The following is a 27,500-nucleotide window of genomic DNA, read 5'->3' on the forward strand; positions in this document are numbered from 1 at the left end:
GTCCGCTACCGTCGGGGGCGCGCACACCTGCCCACCTTATGAGGGCACGCGCAGGAGCGAGCACACCTCGGGGAAGCGCACCTCCATTGCATCTCTCCTCAAAGTCATCAGTCTCTCCTGAACAGATCAATAACCTGCAAACTAATCAATAATCTATAAACCCATCAATGATCTCCAAACCCATCAATGTGCCCTAAACTGATCAATAACTAAACTCATCCATAATCTCCAAATCTATCAATAACCTCCAAACCCATTAGTATGCCCTAAACCAATCAATAACTAAACCCATTAATAACCTCCAAACCTATCAATAACCTCCAAATCAATTGATAACCTCCAAATCCATCTATGTGCCCTAAACTGATCAATAACTACCAAACCCATCAATAACCTCTGAACCAATCAAAAACTACCGAATTCATCGATAACCTCCATAACCATCAAAAATTGGTCCCTTCAGAAACTAGACAAGTTACAATCCCATGTGCCTGTTACATTATAGATTGTGGAAACTGCTTAATATCACTAGCCAGTTACATCTCTTATTTTTCTTTTGATTTATTCCTTAACTGTATCTGTTTGCCTGACTTTGTGTAAGTGAGGGATAGCGTCAAAGACAGTTGGGTTTAAATCGTGAACATGAATTGGATTACCTTGTTGTTTAACTTTGCTCTGCTAAAGTGACGGTAAAAGTAATTGTTAATTCTTTTGTTTAAGCTATAAGCTTGATGTCTGATATTGGTTATTCAAAATGTATCATTAAGATCTACTGGGGCAAATTTGACGGTCATTGAATTTTAATTTTACGGCAAACACAGGAATGAGAGACTGACTTGGCTGTTTGTGTTTAGGTCATTACAACATTCCATCATAATCATATTGCTCTTTGTGGGAGCCTGCTTTGGACTAATTAACTGCCACATGTCCTATACTATATTGGGAGAAAGTGAGGACTGCAGATGCTATGTGGCACTGGAAAAGCACAACTGGTCAGGCAGCATCTGAGGAGCAGGAGAATAAACATTTCAAGCTCTTTTTCTTTATCCTGATGAAGAGCTTATACTTTAAACGTTGACTCTCCTGCTCCTCAGATGCTTCCTGACCGGCTGTGCTTTTCCAGCGACATGTCCTATATTATCAACAGTAACTACTGCTAGACTTTAAGCAGTATCTGAGCAGAGAGTTGACAATCGTGCAACTACCTGGCCCTTACAGAGAGCCAAGACAAAGATAGTGGGCCTAATACCCTCCTTCAGAGCTATTCTTGATTTCCACATTGAATACACTGTATGAGAAGCTGCCGGGAGGCTAACCGTATAGGACTGTATGTCTCACATGTGGTCCTTTCAACAAGATTCTCCACTTTTCTCAGGCACTGAATAGAAAATCTATGCCAAAGTATTCAAAACTAGAACTCCTTTTGCTCCTTTTCTAATGGAGAGGCCTTTAGACTCCAACCTCAACCACTTGCTGATGGTTATTTGATGACTGACATGGACAAGATGGCCCAAAGGGCCTGTTTCTACACTATAAAAACTCTACAACACTATGTGACAACCAATTCCTTCTGCATCTGGAGCTGCCTGTTATCTGGGATTCTTGTTTCCTCAACTTAAGATAAAAGTAAGATGTTCACAAAGAAACAGGAATTGTCCAGAAAAAAAGGAATCTTATAAATGAAATCAACTCCAAAACACTGGGAGTAGTAAAACTTGCTGAAGAATAAACAAAAGCAGGATTTGATTTCTCTTGGTTTATTAGGCTTCGAGAAAAGATGTCATTACCTTATTAAAGAAGCCAGAATTGATCTGTCACTGAACAAATAAATTAAACAAATCTAAATCTTACCGCCATCAAGTTATTTAAGGCAAAATGACATACTTCCATGTAATAAATTACTTGTGAAACAATTTATGAAAATTACTCAAATAGGATTTGAATTGACACTAAGCCCAAGTAAAATTGATCTTAAAAGACCCTTATTATTTTTCAGGAGCCTCCGTTACATTAGGGATTCATCTTTAGTCTTCACATTTGTTAGAACATCAGGCAAGAAAGGCACCATATACAGATCAAATAAGAAAAAGAATCATTGGCTGTAAAACCTATATATCCTTTACATATTATACAGTTTGTAAAATTTACAGACTGAGTTTTGATGAATGGAAATTCAGACTCATTCATTGTAGTTTTTAAGTTTTTAGTGATTATTTACAAATGTCTACATATGCCAAATAAGTTAAAATTTTAAGAAGACGATGAGGAAATTACTTTTTCGCTGTCTTGACAATGTCAGGTAACATTATGGCAAAAATTTATAGTGAGCTATATGCAGCTATATCAGTCATGTAACATAAATATGCAAAATCAATAGAGTAGTGAGATAGTGGGAGTCTTCATCCATTGGTGGGAAAAAATGTAAAAGGATAAGGACTGGAGTAATTCCTGAAATGTGTATAAGAGAACTTTACCAATCACTCTGTTTCCAGCCTAACAAAGAATAGAACAGTGTTAGATCTGATTTTTGGGAATAACATGGAGCATTTTCAGTGGGAAGCTAGCAGTTAGGAACTTGTGATCATATTGGAGTAGCTATGGAAAAGGACAAGGAACTATTAAATGTCAAAACACTCAAAGAAGTAGATTAATCTCAGTGAAGTTAAAGCAGATTGGAGTTAAAACCTGGCAGGTAAATCAATAAGTGATCAATAAGAGACCTTCAAATGGAAGAAGGTTTGATAAACATACTCCTGCGATGAGCTCCTTAGTGAACTAAAGAAATTGGCATTAAAATTAAACAGAAGAATAACGATGATCATAAAAGTCAGATTCATAATAAATTAGGGATCTAGTTGAGCACAGAAACTGCAAAAGAAATGTAAAAAAGGAATGGCAGTAAGCAGAAAGTATGTAAACAGATAAGTGGTGAATGGAAATGTGGTTCCAATGTCAATTTAAGCCCATAAATTCTAAAGGGGTAGTCAATGGAAGTGAGGTGGGACCAATTAAGAGCCATAAAGGAGAGATGCTTGGGAGAGGGAGCTTGCTGTTTTCACTTGAGAAGACATTGCTGCCAAGGTGACATTCAGTGAGGATACAGAAGAAAAATTGGATAAATAAAAATAACAAAAGTAATTATGTAGAAAAGTCACCCAGTCTGGACCTCAGGTTAATGAGGGGACTAAAGATGAGAATTGTGGAAGCTCTGGACACAATCTTCCAAATTTTTTGGATATGGAGTTGATTGTCGGGGATAAGAGGACCACAGATGTTACTCCTCTGTCCCAAAAGGATTTTAACCCAACAACAATAGGCCAGTTAGACAAACATCAGTCGTGGGGATATTTCTTTAAACTGTAATTCCAGTGCATTGCCACTTAGAAAAATATGGGTCAATAAATGAAACTCAGCACACATTTGTTAAAGCAAGATCATCTCTAGAAGAAGTTATTAAATTCTTTGATGAAGTAATGGAAAGGATGTTGTAGTGGATACATGTTGGAGCATTTAAGAGGCAATTGATAAAGTGTCACACAATATAATTGTTAAGAAAATTAAATCCTAAGGATTAAGGAGGCAGCAGCAGTGTGGATACAAAGTGCCTAAGGGTCAGAAGGTAGAGAGTAGTTGTGAACGGTTGTTTTTCGGGTTGGAAGGTAATATACAGGGTGTTCTTTAGGATCATTATTAGGACCATTGCTCTTTTTATTCTGCATTAATGACCTGGATTTGTACATGCAAAGCTAATTTCACAGAAGCAAATGATCAAAATTAGAAATGTGGTAAAAAAATGATGAGGATAGTAAGACCTCAGGAAAACAAAGCAGGCTAGAAAAATGTGCAGACTTGTGGCAGATAAATTAATTGTAGAGAAGTGTGAAGAGATGAATTTTGGTACGAACGTTTGAGGTATTTTATGGGGCTCAAAGTAGAAAGGTCACCCAGTTTGGACCTCAGGTTAATGAGGGAACTAAAGATGGGAATTATGGAAGCTCTGGATACAATCTTACAAACTTTTTGGGTACAGGATTGGTTGGCAGAGGACAAGAGGATCACAGATGTTACACCTCTGTTCCAAAAAGATTTAAACCCAACAATTCTAGACCAGTTAGACAAACATCGGTGGTGGGGATATGTCTTGCGACTGTAAATTCTAGGTGAACAACAAGGAAATCTGGGCGGGGGTTCATGTACACACACCTTTGCAGGGGCTGCAAAAACAAATCATCTAGAATGACGAGCTTTATAAATAAAGTCATTTTGTACAAAAACAAAATTAAGCTAAACCTCTATAAAAACTTTTTAGGCATCAATTGGAGCATTTTGTCAAATTTGACACTTTAGAAATTGATGTCAAGTGCTTGAGAAGGTGCAGAGAGGCTTTACTGGAATGGTATTAGGGATGAGGGACTTGAATAATGTAGAAAGACTGGAGAGGCTGAGATTGTTTTCTTTATGACAGAGAAGGTTAATAGGTGATTGCATAGGGGTTGTCAAAATTATTAAGAGTTTTGATAGAGTAGACAGGGAGAAACTGTTTCCATTGGCAAGAGCATCAGTAGCTAGATTTGATAGCTAGATAAAGTTTGGCAAATCAAACTTGTAGATGAGGCAACGCAGTGAGTTACAATGATATGGAATGCACAATCTGACAGGGAGGTGGAAGATTTAATAATATCCATACAAAAGCAATTGGGCAATTACTGGAAGGAAAACATTCACATGGTTAAGAAGAAAATATACTGAGAGTGTAACAAATTGAATAACTCTTCTGATTGTGTGATAGGCTGAATAGCCTCCTCCTGTGCTGTAAAATGCTATGTGTTTTACACTAAGATCAATCATGCAGCAAATTGTGCTTCAAGGCAGCATCTGGATCCACCAGCTCAGCTGCTGTTCGACATGGTATTGTACAACTAATTGGTACAAATATCATAATCATAGATTAACAAAATTACATACAAAACATTCAATAGTGAGCTCATATTTTCTGTGAAGCATCAACATTTCATTCTATTGGAAAACTGCACATCAAAAATTTTATCTGTTCGATAAGAAGTCTCATCACTTAATTCATATTGCACTCCGCAGCAATGAGACTTTTAGCTCTGGCACTCTCTGAATTTTAATCTTGCAGACTACCCTTACACTTTCCTCAGCAAAGGTAAGGTTAAACTAGAATACAGTTTTAAAATAAAGTTATCAACAGTTTACCAAAATATATAGGAATAAACTTTCAAAAGGGTGGTGAATGAGTGTGTTTGCCTTGTAACAGACACACTGATCATTGTACCTCACATGTAGCTGAAAGATACTTCTGATGTAAACAGTAACCATTACCTGGACAAAATAATTGCATGTTACAATTGGCTTGAAAGCCTTGAGATGCAACATCACTGAACATGTGCTGTAAATAATAATAGTTTTAATCTGTTCAGACAGTTGATTAAATGTACTCTGGTCCATCCTCAAACAATTTCTGTGCACATTTCTTACAAGAATAATGCCTGCTATATCAGCAGAAACAGGCTGTTTTAATCATAACACTGTAAACAGATATCATTTCAAATTTAACATGCATTTTTCATGCAACTAGCTCATAACTGCTCCTACAAGTGCCTTTCTGATTTGTTCAGATCCTTGCATGTGAAAGTTTCACAATATGTCTCATCCTCAGCGACAGTCCACTTGCTGATATATTTCAGAAAGTGAAGCCAGAGTCAAAAGGAAAGCTTCTTCTGATGTCATTTTAGTTGAACATGAGACAGGCTCAAGGGGCTTGATGGCTCCTTACTTCGGCTAAAGTGCTGATGGGTTCTGGTTATATCCATCCTCAGTGAGACATTGGCTTCCAGCATCTCTGCACCAGTCTCCTCATCTCTCGGCAAAAGAAGTGAATCTGCCAATTCAGAGTAGTGCTCTTGGTTCACCTTGTAGCTGCTGCCAGTGGTGGGGACTCTCAGACTGTGTGTGGATTGGATCAGATTTTGCACAGACAGTGAGTGCTCTAAGGGTTTTTCTGTGAGTGAGCAATCTCTGACCAAAGATTCGTTCTCCGCACTTTGGCTTCTCTTCCACTGTGTCTCCTGAATGAGGTTAATTCCTGCTCCTTGACCAGCAGGAGGGCAGGAGGTGGCATCTCTGGTGGTTGGGATAATCTGGAGAGGTGTTGCCCTGCACACATTCTGAATTGGTGACAATTGTAGTGTTGGCATGGCAACTTTGGCTGATGGAACCATTCGATTTACTGCAGACATTGTGGGTCCATCACTGTCAGTAGTTGGAGGAACCTGAGGGTGCATGACTGAGCTGATGGTGCAGCAAGAGGGAACACATGGATCATTAGGTGATAGGATGTGCTGTAATCCCCTCGAACTTGTGGATCTTGACATGCAACCACCAAACTGTGCTGAATTAGGCCCATCTAAAGGACTTTGGTAATCAGATGTCTGATCAGACTCAAATACTGGCATCTGCAGTGAGGCGAGTGTTAGTGCTGAGACAGAGCCTGTGTGCAGACACTGCCTGTAGATATCCAGGAGACAGTCGAGCTTTGATTCGATAGACTGTACCTGCAAAGATAAATGTCACCGTTTCACAATCAGCACATAACTGCCCAAGATCACGAATATCATGACTTTCGCAACATGAAACCTGACCTCGATTAGAGATGGTAGAATCAATGGTTTAATTCCAAAACATACAGATTACAGGCTAGACGATCAATGGAACATTTTTTGTTTACTTGCGGGATGTGGATGCCATTGATAGGCCAGCATTTATTGCCCATTTCACTTTGTCCTTCAGAAAGTGGTGGTTAGCTGCCTTCTTGAATTACTGCAGTCCCACTGTGGGTGGACCCAGAATGCCATTAGGAAGGAATTCCAGGATTTTGACTTTGGGATACTGCAGGAATAGCAATATATTTTCAAGTCAGGATGGTGAATAGCTTGGAGGGGACCTTGCAGCTGATGCTGTTCCCACATATCTGCTGCCCTTGTTCTTCCAAATGGAAGAAGCTATGGTTTGGAAGGTTCTGTCAAAGGAGGTTTGGTGAATTTCTGCAGTGCTCCTTCTAGAATGGACACACTGCTGCTACTGAGCATGGATGGTGGAGGGACTGGGCATTTGTTTATTGGGTGCCAATCAAGAGGGCTGCTTTGTCCTCCATAGTGTCAAGTTTCTTGAGGATCTTGTCATTTCTTGACAGAGCTGCATTCATCCAGGCAGATATTCCATCACACTCATGAATTGTGCCTTGTAGATTATGTACAGGCCTTGAGGAATCAGGAAGTGAGTTACTCACTTCTGGATTCCTAGCCTCTGATTTACTTTTGTAGTTACTGTATTTAAATGGAAAGTCTAGTTCAAGTTCTGGTCAATGGTAACCCCCAGTATGTTGATAGTGGGGAAATCAGTGATTCACCCTCAAACATGCAGATTAAAGACTGGAGATCGATGGATTAACCCCCAAATACCAGATTAGAGACTAGAGAATTGATGGATTAACATGCAATTATCCAGTCTATTCGTGGAAAAAACAATATTCTTAAATGACATTCATAATTACAGAGCTGTTATTTTGGTTGTGTACTTCTTTATGAATGGGAAAGGATGCTTGGAAGTAACTGGAATGATTTCCAAATGGTACATTGATTTTACCTGTTTTTCAACTTTTACCACCCGTCCCATCATGCTGAGATCATCAGTGGCATTAATGTCTGGTGGGACTTTCTCACGTGACCTCTTGTCTGTTGTGAGCTGTCCTCTTCCAAGCATATGATCCACACTACATTAAACAAAATAAAGAAATTCAGGAAGCTTTCACATACCCATTGAAAAATGAATCTCTCATAGTGGTCTCTTGAAATAGCGATGATTAAATACACCTTGTAATGATATTGTCTTGTAGAAACACTTATCAGGAAACCAGATATCTCACAGACTGAAATCTTTAAGCAAAGGGTCTAAAAGTCTGAAGCCACAGCTTGAACAATAGAATCATCCTGACCATTATTCCACAACTAATCACATCAAAGTTTATTTGATCCATTTGTATTTCATGTGAGATGGATGGGTAATATCAGCACATGGAGCTGATTTTCCTCAATAGTGAGTTATGTGTTCCTTTTAGACCCAGAGATGAGTGCCCCAGTGAACCTTTGAGAACTCATTCACCCAAATGTGAGAGAGTCCAGAAGAAATCAGTGAGTGAAAACTTTTGCAGTTCACGGCAAATAGGGGTGAAGCGCAATTAGGTGCAATTCTGGAAATGAAAGGGATGGACAGACACAGTAGGTTTAGTTTAACATTGGGAAATTGGGTATATTGGCTTTTCTGGTCACCTCAAAATCATCACACTGATCTTTGAAAAATATGGAAGTTGGGCAGTTGCAGAAATTGGCAGCCCTCCCAACATTTTGACATTACCAATCCCCAGTAAAATATGCAAATGATGATGGTGCTGGTCCAAAGTGGAGTTCTTTATGAAGACATAAAGCTGCATTCAGACCAATTCTACTGAGCTTGTTAACAACCCCATCATCTGAGATTTTCTGTGACCACTGGATTTCACAAGTTACAGATATAAAGTGGTTTGGGAGTCATTTGTGCCAATTTAAACAAGTCAGCACAAAGGTGGTATAACAAGACTTGGCACCTTGACCATGGTTGAATGTTTTAGCATATTCCGCTGGGGAAGGTGGCAGTGTCTGCATGTTTTTGTTTTAATTTTATAATCTTGAAGATCTTTCGTATGTCTTCAAAATGGTGAATAAAGACTGATTCTGAGAGCAAGCAGATTTTTGTTGTGGCTGGAAAAATAACCTGAAAGGAAACAAAACAGTAAAACTTGTGAAATGACACACACAAAATTGAGAACCATCAGAATCACCAGTATATTCAATTCCAAATATTACTGTGTTTTTAACTGATGGTCCCTCTCTAATTTGCAGTGCTGATTCTCAGAACCTTCACTCCACAGTGTTATTCATATAACAATATGCATGTAGTGGCAACAAAAATTCTACACTCCATTGTTTTTGAGTATTGCAAAATTAAATATTCAAAAGAGTTTTGCAAATGTTGATTTTCCCTTGAATTGGTATTTTCGTGAACTATCCTGATGAGTGCAAGATTAAATGCTTACAGGAAAGATATTGTTTGACTTGAAAGGATTTACAAAGATGTTTCCAGATATGGGGCTTTGAGCTATAAGGAGAGGCTGAATAGGCTGGGCCTATTTTCCCTGGAGCATCAGAGGTTGACGTCACAGAAGATCATAAAATCTTGAAGGGCAATGATAAAGTGAATAGTTAAAGTTAAGTGACTCCCTAGAGTAGGGGAGTCTAAACTGGAGGCGATAGGTTTAAGTTGAGAGGGGAAAGATTTAAAAGTGACCTAAGGGGCAACGTTTTCATGAAGAGGGTGGTGCGTGTATGGAATGAACTGTCAGAGGAAGTGGCGAAGGCTGATATAATTACAATACTTAAGAGCTACCTGGATGGGTATATGAATAGGAAAGGTTCAGAGAATTCCACCATCCCACCACTCTTTGGCTAAAGAAAATTCTTGTTATCTCAGTTCTAAATGGCCTAACCTGCTTCCTTAAACTGCGAGACCTGGTTTTGGACATTGGGATCATTTGTCCTACATTTACCATGTCTAGTCCTACGAGAATTTTATAGATTTCTATGATGTGCCGGTTCATTCTTCTGAACTCTGGTTAATATAATCCCAACTTCCCTCCCTAATGGCATAGTGAGTCAACCTACAACAGGTGGACTGCAGCAGTTCATGAAGACAGCTCACTACCACCATCTCAAGGGCAGCTAGGAATGGGCAATAAATGCTGGCCAACCAGCAACACCCACATCCCACTAAAAAATGAACAAATAAAAAAAAGATCCAGTTTCTCTTTATACGTCAGTCCTGTCATGCCAGGAATCAGTCTTTGTTGCACTCTGTCAAATGGCCAGTACATCCTTCCTCAGATAAGGAGACCTAAACTGCACACAATACTCGAAGTATGGTCTTACCAAGGTCTTGTTAAATTGTGGCAAGGCATCCCTGCTCCTGTACTCAAACCAGAATGGTGGGTGGGGGGCCTGGCCTGACAAGGAATTTTCCATCAGCATCCATATCAACCATCGTCAATTCCGGTTTTAATTAGAGCTATAGGTTCAAGTCTCTATGGAGCAAGCTGCCAATTTCCTTGGCATGCTGCACTGAGAAACTCAACTGGGATGGGGATAGGATTAGGAAGTTATCCTGATGAGATCTCTGAGGATTCTCGTTACTTCTCTGACCTCTGTTTTCTCTGAACATACCTCCACATGCCTGGAATTTTCCTCTTGTATCCTCCTGAATGTTTGCTTTCCTACCCTGCTTTGTATTTTTAAGGCCCAGAACCCCAAAGACATTTTTGACTTCCAATTCCAACATGTGTTGTTTTTAAATGGAGGGCTGCCACAGAAAACACTGCAGATTTAAATTCACTCACTGTACGGAAAAGTCCTGAGCGAAGCCCATAGAATGTTGCACTTGTAAATTATTTGGGAACCTTCAAACAGGGGTATAGACTTAAAAAGAAGAAATAACAGGGGGGGGGCTGACTATCTCTCCCATCTTGGTAGAAAGCCAAATCTTGCAAACATGTCTGTTTTATTCATTCACGGGATGTGAGTATTGCTGACTAGCTAGCATTTAATGTCTATTCCAGAGGGCAGTTACGAGTCACGTGTTTCCAGATCAGGTAATGTTGGCAATTTCCTTCCCTAAAAGGCATTACTAGATGAGATGGGGTTTTCTGACAATCGACATTTGATAGTGGTCATCATGAGACTTTTAATTCCAGACTTTTTAAATTGAATTTAAAATTCCAATATCTGTGATGTTGGGATTCAAACCAGATCCCAGAATATTACCTGGGCCTCTGGATTAACTACTGAGCCACTAAGCCACTAATACCACTAAGTCATTACCTCCCGCATTATCCTCGGGAAATGTACAAAACATGGTTAAATAAACAGTTTCAACTTTACTGGTATGGACTAGTGGAACTAAATGCTGTCAGGTGTGTACCAGACTGGATTTGAATGTTTGTGGTCTGTGAAACTCACAGTTGAAGAATTATCCCCTAGTTTCTCCATGCTACAATTAAATAATCTCTCTAACTAAGTGCTGAAATCCAGTTAAAAGGAAAACTGCACCACAAAAGGATTTATTCACACCCATGAATGCTGGAATTCAATCTCAATTGAAATGAAACAGAACTTCAGAATCTCAACCAATTGGCAAATCTAAGGATCTTGAAGCCGACTGTCCACCTACCAACCGGTAACTGGCCACCTACCAACCAGTAACTGTCCACTTACCAACCAGTAATGCCCTCAACAATCAACTGGCTGCATTTCATGAGAAATTCAGGAACAGGTCAGTATGTACCTTTCAAAAAAAAAGCTTTTGGACTTATCCCTTATTTTTATTTGTTGCATTACTAATTCTTTCTGCGTCTATCAAGGAACAAGCTTAACATGGTTAACTCAAGAAAGCCTGGTGAAATTGGGTTCTTTTGAAACATAAGTTTATCTGGATCTGGGAGCTAGGTACTCACAAGGGAAGGAGTTATTTAATAAATTAACCTTGTTGCAACCAAGGTGGATAGATTAATAAAGAAAGGGAACCAGTTCATCTCTCCATACGCAGGGGTTTAACCATGTACGGTATCCTATCATTGTAATGAATTAGGGAACATCACCCAAGCTCTACTCGTAATAGTATCGTCAGTAAATGTGGATATATTACAATTTATTCCATCTTCTAAGTCATTACAATTGGTGAAGCCCAAGCACTGATCCTTACGGTAAGATCCTGCCACCTTGAACATGGTCCATTTATTCCTGCCCTCAGCTCTCTGCTTTTTACCAATTCTCCAAGAATGGTAATATTTTAACCTCAACTTGATAAGCACATATCTTGTGCAACAATTTTTCTTCTGGCACGTTATTGGAAATCAAAATATGCTACATCTACTAATTTCCCTTTTAGCTACCATATTAGTTTTATGTGCAAAACACTGTTTTGATTGTCAAATATCATTTCCCTTTCATACACCCAACCTGTTCCTAGTATGTTTTACTATGTTCCTTGCCGTTGCTTGTTTAATAAAATATTTAAACATTTACCAGAAGATTGATGTCAGAATAATTGGTTTGTGGTGCTGTCTGTCTGTCTCTCTCTCTTCTTGAATTGTGATGTTACATTTGTTAGTTTCTACTCCAGTGGGACTCTTCCATGATCTAACAAATTCTGGATGATTTCTGCAGTCATCTCTTTTAGAATACTAAAACATAGGCCATTGGGTCAAGCGGAATTGTTGGCTTTTATTTCCTTTAATTTCTCCAGTCCTTTATCTTAATTAATATTAGTTCCATTAAGTTCCTTACTATTAATGAGATCCTTGGTTAATCAGCATTTTTCTTAGCCTTGTTCAGCTTCTACTTTGAAGACAGATGCAAAATACTAATTTTATGTCATAGAGTGGTTTAGCATGGCAACAGACCTGTTGGTCCAACTAGTCCATGCTAACCAGATATCCTAAATTAATCTAGTCCCATTTGTGAGCATTTGGCTCACATCCCTCTAAAACTTTCCTATTCATATACCCATCCAGATGCCTTTTGAATGTTGTAATTTCACCAATGTTCACCAAATCCTCTGGCAGTTGATTCCATACATCGACCAGCCCCTGCACGAAAAAATACCTCTTAGGTCCCATTTATATCTTTCACCTCTCACCTTAATCCTATGCCTTCTAGTTTTGGACTTCCCTACCCTAGGAAAAAGACTTCGACTATTCATTCTATTCGGGCTCCTCATGATTTTATGAACCTCTATAAAGTCACCCCTTAGTCTCCTATGCTCCAGGGAAAATAGTCCCAGCCTATTCAGCCTCTTCTTATGGCTCAAACTCTCCAATTCCAGCAAGATCCTTGTAAATCTTTCTTGAACCCTTTCAAGTTTAACAACATCTTTCCTGTAGCAGGGAGGCCAGAACTGTATGCATTATTCCATAAATGGCCTAATCAATGTCCTGTACAGCCACAACGTGACATCCCAACTCCTGTACTCAATGCACTGACCAATGAAGGTAAATGTACCAAATGCCTTCTTCAGTACCCTGTCTATCTGCAACTCCATCCGTAAAGAACTATGAATCCACACTTCAAGGTCTCTTTGTTCAGCAACATTCCCCACGATCCTACCATGAAGTGTTTAAATCCTGCCTTGACTTGCCTTACCAAAATGGTAACACCTCACATTTATCTAAATTAAACTCCATCTGCTATTTCTCGGCCAATTGGCCCAACTGATCAAGGTCCTGTTGTAATCTAAGATATCCTCCTTCACTGTTTACTATGCTTCTGTCACCTTTTTATTCCCTTTAGTAATTTAGTCTGTCAGTCTCTAAGGAATCCATGTTTACTTTTGCTACTCCATATTACATTTCTGTAAAAACTCTGATAATCTGTTTTCATATTTCTTTTTAGCTTACTCTCATATTCAATTTGTCTTACTTAATATCCACTTCTGGTCATCCTTCACTGGTTTCAAAATTTCTCCCAACCTTCACGTTAGTCCTTTCTTTGGCAACAATGCAAACCTCTCCTTTTAATCAAATTCTATCCTTAACATCTACAGTTAGCCTCAGAGGGATTGATTTCTTAATGGAATTTTACATTTCTCAATGAAGACCATATTTGTTGAAAATTATAAAGTATTTCTCTAGAATGTCCTAATGCTTAGCTATTATTATATCTTTTAATCTGGTTTCCAATTGGCCTGAGCCAACTTGCACATCACTCCTATAATTGACTTTATATTTTATTTTGGGCATAAGGATGCCATTCCTAATCACAATTTGAGATTCTATTACTTTGCGGTTGCTCTTTCCCAAAGAAGTCTTTATGTGAGATTCTGAATCAACTTTGTCTCATTACAGAAGGCAACATCTATCATAACCTAATTGTTGAAATGGTTCCATAGTATGTTGTTCTGGGAAACTGTCTTGAACTCATTTCAATTTGATTTGGCCACAATATATAAAGATTAAAATCCTGAATGATTATTGCATTATCTTTGTAAGTTTTATTTTACCTTGATTAATACCATGTCTAACTATATAGCTAGCATTAGTTAAAATATAACCATTCCAATCAGTGTTTCTTGTTCTTTCTTATTTCCACTCACACGAATTCCATTAGACCAAATACTTCCTAACTACTGTATTTATGTCACCCTATGTTATCATGGCCACAAACTCCTCTTTTCCATTTTCCTTTTGAAATACCGGTTACTGTAGACTATTTCCTACCTTGGTCAACAAGCAATGGATCTCTGTGATGCTATTACATCAAACCCATTTATCCCAGTGTTGGACCATCTTTTAACATCTGTTTTACTATGAATGATTTGTGAATTCTGAAATTGTACCTTTAATTTTCCCACAGTGTAATTGAAATAATTTGAGGATACAATACTGTTAAACTCTTTATCTCTTTCTTTCACACTCTGCTTATTTTTATCCAAATTTTGCTAAATTTTGAACTTTTCATTATATTCCAGATTTAAATAATTAAGTGTAAATTTCATCATCATGGTGGGCTGTAACACATGCATTCAGAGAGTTAGTTTAGGTCTTTAGATTACAATGCCAATGATTTTGCTACAACACCCCCAACTTCCCTACTGTTCCTAACTGCCTTGACTTTCTCTTTAGATTTAGAATATATCTTCATTGGTGTCTTCCCCTCAATCTCTAGTTCAATTTTGTAGGCAATTGCCTGGCTTGGTTTATGTGGAGTCCATCGCAGTCAAAGTGCCTTGCTTTCATCCATACTGGTGCTGGTGTTCCAGTCAAAATCACTGTCTCCCTCTGAGCCACACACTCACCCTCTCAGCTGATCAACTTAATGCAAATTTGTACACTGTAGTAATTCAGAGATTATTATCTCAAGGGCTCTGCTTATTAATTTAGACCTGATCATGTCCTAGTGCCCACACTCACCGTGATTGCAGGCTCTTGATCCTACAGAGCATGTCCAAATGTCCTGCAGAATATTGCTCAATCACATCCTTTACATCATATGGACGGAGGGTTTCTTTGAACTTCCTCTTTGCAACATGAAACTTCACAATCCTGGAATATGCCAGAGAAGGTATAAGAGCTTTCAGCGGTAACATTGGGCTATTGACAATCAAATTGGAATTATTTTCCCTTCTGGTTGATAATTCTTTGGATTAGTTCACAAACAGGGGCCAGGATGCACAATCAGATCAGATTCACTGCTTGTCATTCTGAACCGATGCAGCAACACTTAAATTTGTGGTTGACTTAGCAGGGAGAACTGAACTAATTGTTTTCATTATATAGTATGGCAAAATAAATGACTTCGCACCATAGCATGGAACCATGTTACAGCACAAACAGGGAAAGCAATTTCGGAATCGGAATTTGTAAGACTGGAAATACAAGATGGAGAAAAGACTTAATTACAACGAGTTCAACTTCTACCGTCATTTGATACAATAATAAAGGAGTTTCTGACTAATTACAACAGTTAATCTCTATCAATGAATTTACAACAGACTATTATGAGCTACGAAAAATTTCACTGATTAAAAGCTTTGCAAACCAAAGGTCCAAGGTCACCTGTCACTCCCAAACCTTCACCACATCATGTCTCAACTTACGAACATACCACATCATAGGTTTTTTTAAATTAAGAAATTTGATTTGCATTGTAATGAATCAATACTGTGTTAGATGTTTCCACAGCCTCCCATAGAGATTCTGTTCCATAGGTTGACTACTTACTCACTAAAATATTGTTTCCCCAAGTTATTTTGAATTTCTCCTCCTTCACACGTAAGCCTCTGGTTCTACCATTTTGATGAGGTGACACAGCTTGATCTGGTCCATTTATTCAGAACCTTTATGTTTCATTTTGTGTGTTTAATGGCTGCACATTTTAAAGTGAAAAGATCTTAGAGAGAGGTTATATGCGTATGTCAAGTTGTGAGCATGAAGTCTCCTTACAAATGTGTTTTTTCCAGCATTCCCCTTTCCATTATAAAAATATATAATTTGTTGTCACAAGTTACCCAATATATAAGGCCAATGAAGAAATACAGAATGTTCATTCCAGTCAGTCCAATTTTGGTGAGACTGTGCACATACATTTGATACATAATCTTTAAATCATGCTGATGGTTTGTTTTGGCTATTCATCAATTTATTGTTAAGGTGATGTTTCTTCTCTGCAGTGTGTCGATCACGTAGTGAGTGCCTGATTAGGGTAAGTTGCGTGTCTTTTAAATTTCTGCTATCTTGATGACTTCCACATTGTGTTGAGTTGCTAAGTTGTCTGTTTCTTCTTGTACTGTGACGCAGTACCACCAAATATCCTTAGATGTGAGCTTGCATAAGTGGTCATACTCTGATGATCAAATTAGATAAAAACCATGCAAGGTCGATCATGAATTCAACAAATCACTGCACCATTTTCACATCTGTTGGTTGCTATATTTCTGCTGCAGCTTTCACTTTTTCTGAATCCAGTCTTTTTGTGAAGTGAAAGTCTTTTTGTGGCTCATACATCACCTAAGTTTTTGTCATCAGAAATCTTTAATTGGATCTCCTTCAAGTTAATCTGGCAAGCTCCTCTAGTAGTTGCACTGGATTCTGATTGTTGCTCCCACCGGCTTCTTCCATTGTATCTCCTAGACTCATAGATCATCCACAACAACCTCAACTTCAAAAAGTTACTAACTAGCTCATCCAATCTGCATTAGTATTGCTCTGAAGCAGTGGAAATGACAACTAACAGTTGCAGTAAGTTGTAATTCCTGAATGATATCCAGAATGTAATTAGAAAACTGCTGTCTTCATCCAGCTTCACGAGCCAGTAATTATTCTTATCATTGAAGGTAGTAAGAACCTCTGTTTTGGCTAATTGTGGCAAAATTTCTTCAGTGGAAAACATGGTGGAGTGGCATATCTTTAAAGCTTAACTGAAATCCTTTGGAGGATGGAGGGCCAGATAGTGTTGAGGAAGTGGGGAGGTTGCAGCAGGACTTGGACAGGCTAGGATTATGAGCAAAGAAGTAGCAGATGGAATACAGTATGGAAAGTACAAGGAAAAACAGAGGTGTAGAATATTTTCTAAATAGGGAAAGGCTTCATAAATCTGAAGCACAAAGGGACTTAGGAGTTCTAGTTCAGGATTTTCATAAGGTTAACTTGCAGGTTCAGTTGGCACTTAGGAAGGCATATGTTGTGTTAGCATTCATTTTGAGAGGGCTAGTATACAAAAGCAGGAATGCATTGCTGAGACTGTATAAGGCTCTGGTCAGATTGCATTTGGAATATTGTGAGCAATCTTGGGTCCCAATCTAAGGAAGGATGTACTGGTCTTGGAGGGGATTCAGAGGAAGTTTATATGAATGATTCTGGAAACAAAGGGCTTGTCATATGAGGAGAGTTGAGGACTCAGTCTGTATTTGATGGAGTTTAGAAGGATATGGGGGGGTGGAGGGGTGGGGGGGGGGAGGGATCTGATTGAAACTTACAGAATACTGAGAAGCCTAGATAAAGTGGTCATGGAGAAGATGTTTCCACTAGTAGAAGAGACTTGGACCCAAGGGCATAGTCTCAGAGTGAAATGACAACCCTTTAGAACTGAGAAGAGGAATTTCTTCAGCCATAGGGTGGTGAATCTGTGGAACTCATTGCCACAGAAGGCTGTGGAGGGTAAACCATTGAGTGTCTTTAAGACAGAGATATATGAGTTCTTGATTAGTAAAGGGATCCAAGGTTATGGGAAAAAGGCAGGAGCATGGAGTTTGGAAAAATATCAGCCATGATTGAATGACACAGCATATGTGATGAACCAATAGACCTAATTCTGTTCCTATATTATATGATCTTATGGACCTGTGCGTACTCAGCTTTCATAGATTTTTCAATGAGAATTTGCTGATAAGCTAGTCTGTAGGAGTTGTTACTTGCTTGTCCCTTCTTGACCAGGTCCTCTATCTTGTCTTTTTGGCTGAACTGAGGTCAGCTGGAACATTCCTTAAGGTAGATGCTGAGTTATACACACACTCTCTTCCACTTTGGATGAAACTCACCAGGCAGCCATCCAAGAACTAAAAAGAAACATCTCTGTAATCCTTTAGAATCCTTTCAGCAGTCAAAGGCTAAATGGTCTGCAAAACAATTAAAATTTCTTCTGGCCTGCATAGGGTTACCAGAAGTTTGACCAGCTTCAGTTGAGATGAGTGGATTTTACTTACTGTTTACTATTTGGACTAGTAGGTCATCATTCTTTTCAATACGCTGTGCTCTCAGCTTCATTTAAAATCTTGGGATGAGTATCATTCCCTCATGTACCTCAACCTTACCTTTGAGAGCTTCACTTTTGTGTCATCACATGAACCAGCTTTTGATGTTGCACCATACACTGATGCTTAGCTCTCACCTCACAGTCTTGAGGCTCCGTTTCTGGAATTCTGGGGATCGTAGGGAGTGTTTTTATTGCCATGAAAGACACCCAGGAAAAGCATTCTTGGCTCATATTTCATGTGTCGAGAGTGTGGTGCTGGAAAAGCACAGCAGGCCAGGCAGCATCGGAGAAGCAGGAAAACTGACGCTTCAGGCAAAAGCCCTTCATCAGGAATCAAATTCCTGATGAAGGGTTTCTGCCTGAAGCATCAGTTTTCCTGCTCCTTGGATGCTGCCTGGCCTGCTGTGCTTTTCCAGCACCACACTCTCGACTTTGATCTCCAGCATCTGCAGTCCTCATTTTTGCCTCATGGTGTGTTTAATGGCTGCTCATTCTAAAATGAGAATAACTTACAGCGGAGAATGCATGATTATATGGGGTTAGAAGTGTACAGTGTCCTTACAAATGCATTTTTCCAAACACTTTAGGATCCCAGCAGATTCCTAAGCAAATTCCAGCACACTACTCATTCAAAAGTGCAAAGGACACTTCACCTGATAGCTCTGATCACTGTCTTGAGAACCGAGGTGAGTTCTTCCATGGAGAACTCACACTGAGCTCCTCGCTCATCAAAACCTTCATCTGTACCGAGAGCAGTGTCTGCAAGAATTGAACAAAAGATTGGTTTTGTGTGTCACTGCAAAGGCTTGAATTAGAGACACAAGTTTCTCAGATTGAAATGTTTGATTTCCCCCTTTTGCTAAATGAATAACCAAAGTCAGGCCTTTCACTGTGTTCCATTATTTTACAAAGTTCAGCAAAGAACATTCCCCAGAAAGAGGTCAGATACCCAGTCACAGGGTCAATCTCTCCAAGTCATGGGGTCATCTTTCATATCACCTTCAAACACCTGAACCTGGTGTGATGAGGTGGGTGTAGGATGGGAACATTCTGTGAAACAGCTGATGGCAATTGAATCTCAGACATTCCTTTCACCCTCCAAAGTGTGCTCTGCCCCACACCCACTTCCGATGAGGTTGCTGTCCTTCTCTGCACCACAACCTTCTTAACCCAGGGTCCTACCTCAATCATCCATCTACCCCTAACATCTTACCATCTTTCTGCCCACCCTAGCTCCCACCACTGTCCCCACATTGTTCACTGATCTAATGAGGGGTGTCAGTGATCTTGCCTAGGCCATAGTGAGCCTGCAGTGCTAATTGGAAGCCAAGTTGAGAAGGTCTGGAAAACCATGGATCATGGTCCTGAAATATCTCTCTCACCGTCCGAAACTCCCCGTGACTGACAGCTCTTATAACGGAGTGAAGGTCGGAATCGAGTCCGATCATTGAAGCTCCAACTCTTCTGCATCTTGGTGGGACTAGCCTCTGTAGTTTGGTCATTGCTGGATGACCGTCGGTCTGTCACTAGCGAGGCCTGTCTGCCCTTTACAGCTTGACCCCTGGGGCTGGTCATTCGGACACGCTCCTTAAAACTTAACTTGTGGCTAAACAGGGGAAAGAAAAGGACAATATTATCTCTATAGGCGAAATTTGCCAGATCAATTTAACTTGACATCATTCCCTGAGTTATGATCGCTCACTGCTGACAATTCAATACATCCTTTTTCAGCCCTTTTCAAAACTCAGGGATGTTTCTCACTGCAGAGAAAAAAGAAGGCAGTACAGTCAAGTTAAGTGAGGGAGTAGACAGTCAGTGTAAAGGACGACTAGAGGAACCCAGAACAAAGAAGAGACAGAGAGACGCAGTGTAAAGGAGGGACTGAAAGACCCAGAGTAAATGGTTAACAGAGCCAGACCAAAATTAAAGGACAGACAGACAGAGACCATATGTAAAGGAGGACCAGAGAGAGCAACAGTAAAGAACGAATAGAGAGACAGACCAAGAGTAAAGGAAGGACAGAAACCCAGAGTAAAGCAGAGTCCCAGCGTAAATGATGAACAAAGAGAGACCAAAAGTAAAAGATGACCAGAGAGGGAGGTCTGGCAGTTGAGGCAGAAACCTCACAACCTTTAAAAAGTACTTGAATGAGCACTTGAAATGTCATAACAGTCAAGGCTATAGGCCAAGTGCTTGAAAGTGGGACTAGTTTAGATATTGCATAACTTGGCAGTACAGACTTGATGGACTGATGGGCCTCTTCTGCACTATATGATTCAATGAGACCCAGAGTAAAGGAAGGAATATAAAGATGCAGAGTTACAGAAGGAAGAGTAGGAAGATGCAATGTATGATATAGAGCAGAGTGCAATGAAACATGGGCGAAATGTAAACCATCACTAACAAAGTAACATTTCCAATTGCATCAGGAGGCACCATAGAAATAAACAAATTAATTCCACATTAAAGTTAAAGTTAATCAGTAGTTCAGCCAAACAAAGGTCTTCTTGCTGTTGATTCAAAAAAGGTTGACAACCAAGCAGTAACAAAGGGGGCTCAGACTGATGATTAGTACCGAAAAAATCAAAGGCAAATTAATGGAATGTTTTCAGATATTTAGATTATTAGAAGAAGGGAGTATTTTTTCACAAAGGTGAGTAAACCAGGGATGGTCCATTTAAAAGACAATTGAATAAAAAAAGACACAATGTTTGATGAGGATCTGATGAAAGCTTCCTGATGAGTGCGGCCTTTTTTGTGCTAAATTTTAATCTGTCCACTTATCTACCATCAAACATGAACAGTGAAAGGAAATCTGATGATAAAGTCTGGTGCATTTCATGCCAAATGCAATGTGTTATGAACATGCAGAATGCGCAAAGGTTAGAAATGGACAAGTGCACTAAATGCTCGCATTCTCTAAAGGGTGTGATCCACTGATAGGCTTGTGGAACATCCCTGCAGTTATTGAACATCTCTCACTGAGGTACCATTTTTACATAATTGCATTGATTTTGCAGTCAGCAGTAAATGATGGGTGAATGGTGCTAGCTATGCATCACACTTATTTGTAGATTTTCTATTGGGTTTTTCACCGGAAGTTGCTGTGATTTGAAACTCATTTTGACACCATCCCTTCTACAGAATCCGAGGATCTCTATGAACAACAGTATCACCTTAATCAATCTGATGGAAGAGTCACTACTGAACAGTGCAGAGTGTGAACTAGCAAGTGTGCATTAGATTTGTTAATTTAATACCAAATCATGTACATAATACAATTAAAGAAATGAGCTTGAAAGAAGAGACAAAGAAAGAATTTGAAAAAGTAAAACTTTCAGCAATAATTAAAATTTGAAGGCTTGAGACCCCACACTTGTAAATGCCAGTTTTCAATACCAAATTTTACACCGAATTGGACAAGGTTTAATCTTTTCTGGAGAGCTTATGGGTAAAAAAAAGAGAGGTAAACTCACCATAGTCTTACCAGGCCTTAGGGCTGCTCTTTCATTAGAGAGACATGACTGTGATGGTATTACCTAAGGGTCGCTACACCTCAGGGGAGGGGAGAGTTTGAGAAGGAGAGTCCTTCATAGTAAACTCAGCTGGTGCGGAGATTGAACCCACAATATGGCTTCATTCTGCAATACGAATCAGCTGTCTAGATGAAGGGCTTATGCCTGAATTGTCGATTCTCCTGCTCCTCGGATGCTGCCAATTCAGCCATCCCCCAACTGAGCTAACCAACCCCATCATACATAGAGCAACTTGGCAGCATTGTGTGTATTTTAATATTGAGAGTGAGGGACTAGCCTGCTAAAGTTCACAGATGAGCAGGGCAACTCAGACAGTAAGGTCCTCATTTCTGCATTCAACTGCAAGTGTGCGGTTATAGAGTCATAGAGATGTACAGCATGGAAACAGACCCTTCGGTCCAACCCGTACATGCCGACCAGATATCCCAACCCAATCTAGTCCCACCTGCCAGCACCCGCCCCATATCCCCCCAAACACTTCTTATTCATATACCCACCCAAATGCCTCTTAAATGTTGCAATTGTATGACCCTGCTTCTTTTGCTGGAAGGTTTTGAAAACAAAGAACTGATGAGGAGTCATCTAGATTTGAAACATTAGCTTGCTCTCTCTCCATGGATGCTGCCTGACCTGCAGTGATTTCCAGTATATTTTGTTTTAAGTGGAGGTCCTAGCATCTACATTAATTTACTCCCGCTGGAAGTTTCTGTTATATGTATGCTTTAATGAAAAGCATTGGTCTGATTTTGTGTTAGAAGTAGCCATCAGTTTCACAGCACAGCCCATTTCAAATCAGTTTAATGTTACAACAATCTTACTGAGAGCACCATTCAATAACTGGGGAGGGGGGAAAACATCTTTCCCAACTCTGCATCGAAGAGATAGCAAATGCTAAAGGCCATGCCCAGAAATAAAGCGATTAGAGATCTAACGAGAGAACTTCAATATTCGCAAGCATCGAGCAAGGCAATGGGAGTAAAAGAAATGGGGGTGGGGAGGAGAAATAGCAAGCAGAACTAATACCAGAGACAGAAGATTCAGGAAGCTCTATATGAAAGCCTTAAAAAGGAAAAGACGAAATAACTAATCATGCATTTGCTGTTAGTGACATTCCCAAAGACCATGTGAGCAGATGCTGGATACCTATGTTTCCTGGAGGTGTATATCCTGGAGAGCTTCTGTTTATTATTAAAAAGCTTACTAGGAAGTGAGGGGAAATAGAGCAGCATTTTAAACACTGATCAATGCAAATCTGCAGAAATTAGTAATGCCAATAGCTTGAGTAATCAAATCTGACAGTCACCTCCTCCTATTAAGTAATGGTTCATATACAGTGCAAACTTGGTGTGGAAGATTCTCTTATCAATACTGGTAAGGGAGATTGTACTACAGATAGTTGATTTTTTTCTATGTCACCTCTGGCAATTACTTTCCAGTTAACATTTCACTGGAGGCGTAGTGAGGGGCTTTTGAAGTGACGGGATATTATGCATTGTTAAGGTCTTTTGTCCACAATGGGACTCAACAAATAACCATGAAATGTTACATTGCACAATGTGCATTGTTAGTCAGGTGTTCAATTGAGGCTCACTGATTGGAAATGAATAGGGCCAGAGATGCCACTGGGCTAGCCTCACTGGACTGAAACGACACTGGGTGTTATTACACCTTGTGAAGACCATCTTGGTGAGTTGTGCCTGTAATTCACTACACGAGGCACTATTGCTCCTTCCAGGGATTTAGGCTTTGACCATTGGGTATGTTAGATTAAGTTTTGCTCTTGGTGTAGAATCTCAGCAACACAGATTCCAGCCACATGCCTGCAGTGAATTAGTTACAGGGCATATCTGTCGGTTAAATGTAGATTAAACTTTGATTTTAGTTCAAGAAAGCTCATAGTTTTAGAAAGAAAGGAAGGATGGTAAACTGATGCAGAGTTGCCCAGTTTCTTTTTACATTCTAAATTTGAAAAGTGTCCTCCCAGTCATTTGGCAATCGTTTAAATCTGAAACTTCCTGTGCTGGTTTGCAATAAGGAGCTGAGAATCTGACTATTAACTTTGCATAGCCTTTGCATAATTTGTACTATTTGGGAAGAAAGGGTAGTGAACAAACCTGCTGAAAGTTTCTCCTTGGTCTCTTCTTCAGTGTTAGTTGGTGAAAGGAAACAGAGTCAGACAGAAAGTATCGGTCATCAAAATAAATAATCAATAATTAAATAATTGAACACGCTGAAAGTCTTATTCTAAAGTGCACAGTCATCTCCTAATTCACACAGACACAGTGCAGCACTAAGCATCAAGCTGGGAAGGATGATCTAAGTTACATGGATATTAAAGAAGGATAAAGCAGTGAGTCAGGAATAAACACAGCAACTGAGCACTATCCACAGCAGGCAGGACAGAGCTGTATACTAGGATATTGCTGGCTGAGGCAAGATTAAAATATGTTGGGGACATATTGTGATCTGTCCTCTTGGGGAGTTGGGGGATACTATCCTGGGAGATAGTATCCCCATTCTGCATTGATCCTGCTTCCCACCTCTCACTTCTACCTTGTCTTTCCTTCCTTCTCCCCCTCCCTCTCTGCATGTGTGTATGTGCCTGCCCCATCTCCTCCCTAAGGGTGTCACTCCCTCCTGTTGCTCCTACTGAAAGAATTGGGTCGATATCTTAAATTCAGGTAGAGAGAGGACAATTGAAGAGAAACAGCAAGCTTCACATCCAAAGCTGACAGGATCCAATCACATTCTGTGTCTCACCTAATCTGCTGAGATTGGCACAGCTGTGTTGGTATTTCAACTGTTTATGCTTCAAAAGGCACATATATCAGGAGATCTCTCAGAGCACCAGATCATCGACTGGGTTCACAGAGAAGCTCATTGTCCCATTAAATATTCACAAGCGACGTACAGCTCGGGATATAGCTCCCTCAATACTGTCCAGTTAAACATTCCCTGGATAGATGCAGCATTTGCTTAGTTATAGAGACAAGCTCTCTGAAACACTCCCAGAGCAAGTACTTTACAGGAGATGACCCCCTCTGCATTGTCTTATCGAATACTTCCAGAGTAGGCATAGTAGGGTCAGTTACAGAGTAAAGCCTCTGCTATGTTATCCATTCAAATATTCCCAGAACAGGTACAGCACAAGTGTGATACAGAGTAAACATCCCTCTACACTGTCCTATCAAATATTCTAAGGACAGGTACAAGATGTATGAGATACAATGTAAAGTGCATTCTACACCGTTCTGTGGAACACTCCTAGTGCAGGTTAAGTGTAGGTTAGATACAGAGTGTAACTCCCTCTGTCTATTTTTTTTTATTTGTATAAAAGGGTGGCATGGTGGCTCAGTGGTTAGCACTGCTGCCTCTCAGTGCCATGGATCTGAGTTCGATTCCAGTTGGATGACTATTTGTGTGGAGTTTGCACATTCTCCCCATGTCTGTGTGGGTTCCTCTGGGTGCCCTCACTGTCCAATGATATGCAGGTTAGGTGAATTGGCCATGCTAAATTGCCCATTGTGTTCAGGGATGTGTAGGTTAGGTGCATTAGTCAGTGGTAAAGATAGATAATAGGGTAGGGGAATGGGTCTGGGTGGGTTACTCTTTGGAAGGTCAGTGTGGACTTGTTGGGCCAAATGGCCAGTTTTCACACTGTCAGGATTCTATGATTCTATTGTCCACTCAAATATTCTCCATTCTACAATTATCATCAAGCCAGGCGATCAGTGAATCATACAGAACAGAACAAGATCCTCATCCATTGAGTCTATACTGCTAAAGCTGCTCTAAATCTATACTAATCCCAATTTTCAGCAATTGGCCTATAGCCTTGAATATTCTGACATTTCAAGTGCTCACCCAAGTGCTTTTTGAAGTTTAAGCGTTTCCTACTTCAACTACCCTCTCAGAATTACATTCTAGACAACTACCACAGTTGTTACTCAAATCCCCTCTGAACCTTCCTCCTTTCACTTAAAAATTATGCCCCCTTGCTACTCATATTTCAAATATCGGGAACAGCTGCTTTCTATTCACCTTGTACCTGCCCCTCATGATCTTATATATCTCTACCAGGTCCTCCCCTCAGCCTTCTCTGCTCCAAAGACGACAACCTGAGTTTATCCAGCCTCTCTTCAGTGCTAAAGTGCTCTGGTTCAATGAAGAGTGCAGGAAGGCATGCCATGAACAGTACCAGGTTGAGCTAAAAATGAGGTGTCAACCTCATGAAGCTACAACAAAGAGCTACTTGCATGCCAAATAGCAGCATGTGACATACAAAGCTTGTGATGGCATAACCAATAGTTCAAATCTAAACTCTGCAGTCTTGCCACATCCAGAGGTGATTAGTGATGATTAATTAGACAAATAACCAGAAAGAGAGGAATTCACAAATAGACCTGTCCCACCTGTCAATCTTCCTTCCCACCTATCCACTCCACCCTCCTCTCGGACCTATCACCTTCACCCCCATGTCCATCCACCTCCTGCACTCTCAGCTACGTTCTCTGTAGCCCCATCCCCCTCCCATTTATCTCTCCACTCCCAAGGCTCCCAGCATCATTCCTAATGAAGGGCTTTTGCCCGAAATGTTGATTTTCCTGCCCTTCGGATGCTGCTTGACCAGCTGTGCTTTTCCAGCACCACTCTAATCTTGACACCCAACACATCTGAAGAGATGATAAGGCTGAAGAACTTGCAACGGTCTTCACCTTATATGATATTAAGAAATGATAGAGGGCACTGCATACTGTAAAGGTTATGGGCCCTCATAATATTCTAGAAACTGTATTAAAGGCATATGCTTCTTGACCAGACCTGAGTTAGACTGACCATAAAAACACTGTGGCTGCAACAGCAGATCAGAGGCTACGAATTCTGAGATGAGTAATCCATCTCCTGTTTTCACTCCACCATATACAAGATATAAATCAGGAGAGTGTTATCATACCTTCCACTTGCCTCAAAGACTGCAGTTTCAACAACACTCAAGAAGCTCAACATTATCCAGGACAAAGCAGTCTGTTTGATCAATACCCCTTTAACCACCTTCAACATTCACTCTCTCCACCACAAGTGGACAGCGGCAGCAGCGTATCATCTACAAAGTGCATTGCAGCACTCACTGAGGCTTCTTTGACAGCGCATTCCAAACCTGCAACTTCCCACTTAGGAGGGTAAAGGCAGCAGATACATGGGAACGCCAGGACATGCAAATTCTCCTCAAAGACACTCACCATCCTGACTTGGAACTACAACATCATTCCTTTATCATCACTTCAATCAAATTCCTGGAACTTCCTTCCCAACAGCGTTGTGAATGCACTTACATGGCATAAACTGCTGCAGTTCAAGAAGACAGATCATAACCACATTTTCAATGGTCACAAATGGTAGCTTAGTCAGCGATGACCACATTCATGAACAAATTTCTTTTAAAAACTGCCAGGGCAGGTATAGTGCAGGTTAGATACATGGTAAAGGATGCTTTACAGAATCCTTAGATATACTCCCAAGGCAGTTACAGCACAGGTTCGATATTCAGTTAAGG

At 40.0% G+C, this 27,500-nt stretch overlaps 1 protein-coding gene across 2 annotated transcripts in view; it reads right to left on the minus strand.

Moving 5' to 3' along the window:
* Positions 1–1,741: 1,741 nt before the first annotated feature.
* The window catches only part of LOC122542620 (potassium voltage-gated channel subfamily KQT member 5-like), a 237,475-nt gene continuing 211,716 nt past the window's right edge, over positions 1,742–27,500 (minus strand). The window contains exons 9-14 of one of the 2 annotated variants that reach the window (XM_043680594.1): positions 24,061–24,087; positions 19,793–20,016; positions 19,064–19,169; positions 15,071–15,202; positions 7,666–7,792; positions 1,742–6,575 (exon numbers count right to left, since the gene is read on the minus strand). In XM_043680594.1, the coding sequence (XP_043536529.1) occupies positions 5,748–6,575; positions 7,666–7,792; positions 15,071–15,202; positions 19,064–19,169; positions 19,793–20,016; positions 24,061–24,087 (1,444 nt within the window). In that variant the 3' untranslated portion in view covers positions 1,742–5,747. The remainder of the gene's footprint in view (positions 6,576–7,665; positions 7,793–15,070; positions 15,203–19,063; positions 19,170–19,792; positions 20,017–24,060; positions 24,088–27,500) is intronic. The other variant, XM_043680603.1, reaches the window with a different exon arrangement.

This window comes from Chiloscyllium plagiosum, chromosome 3 (genome assembly GCF_004010195.1).
Source record: "Chiloscyllium plagiosum isolate BGI_BamShark_2017 chromosome 3, ASM401019v2, whole genome shotgun sequence".
NCBI classification, from domain to species: Eukaryota; Metazoa; Chordata; class Chondrichthyes; order Orectolobiformes; family Hemiscylliidae; genus Chiloscyllium; species Chiloscyllium plagiosum.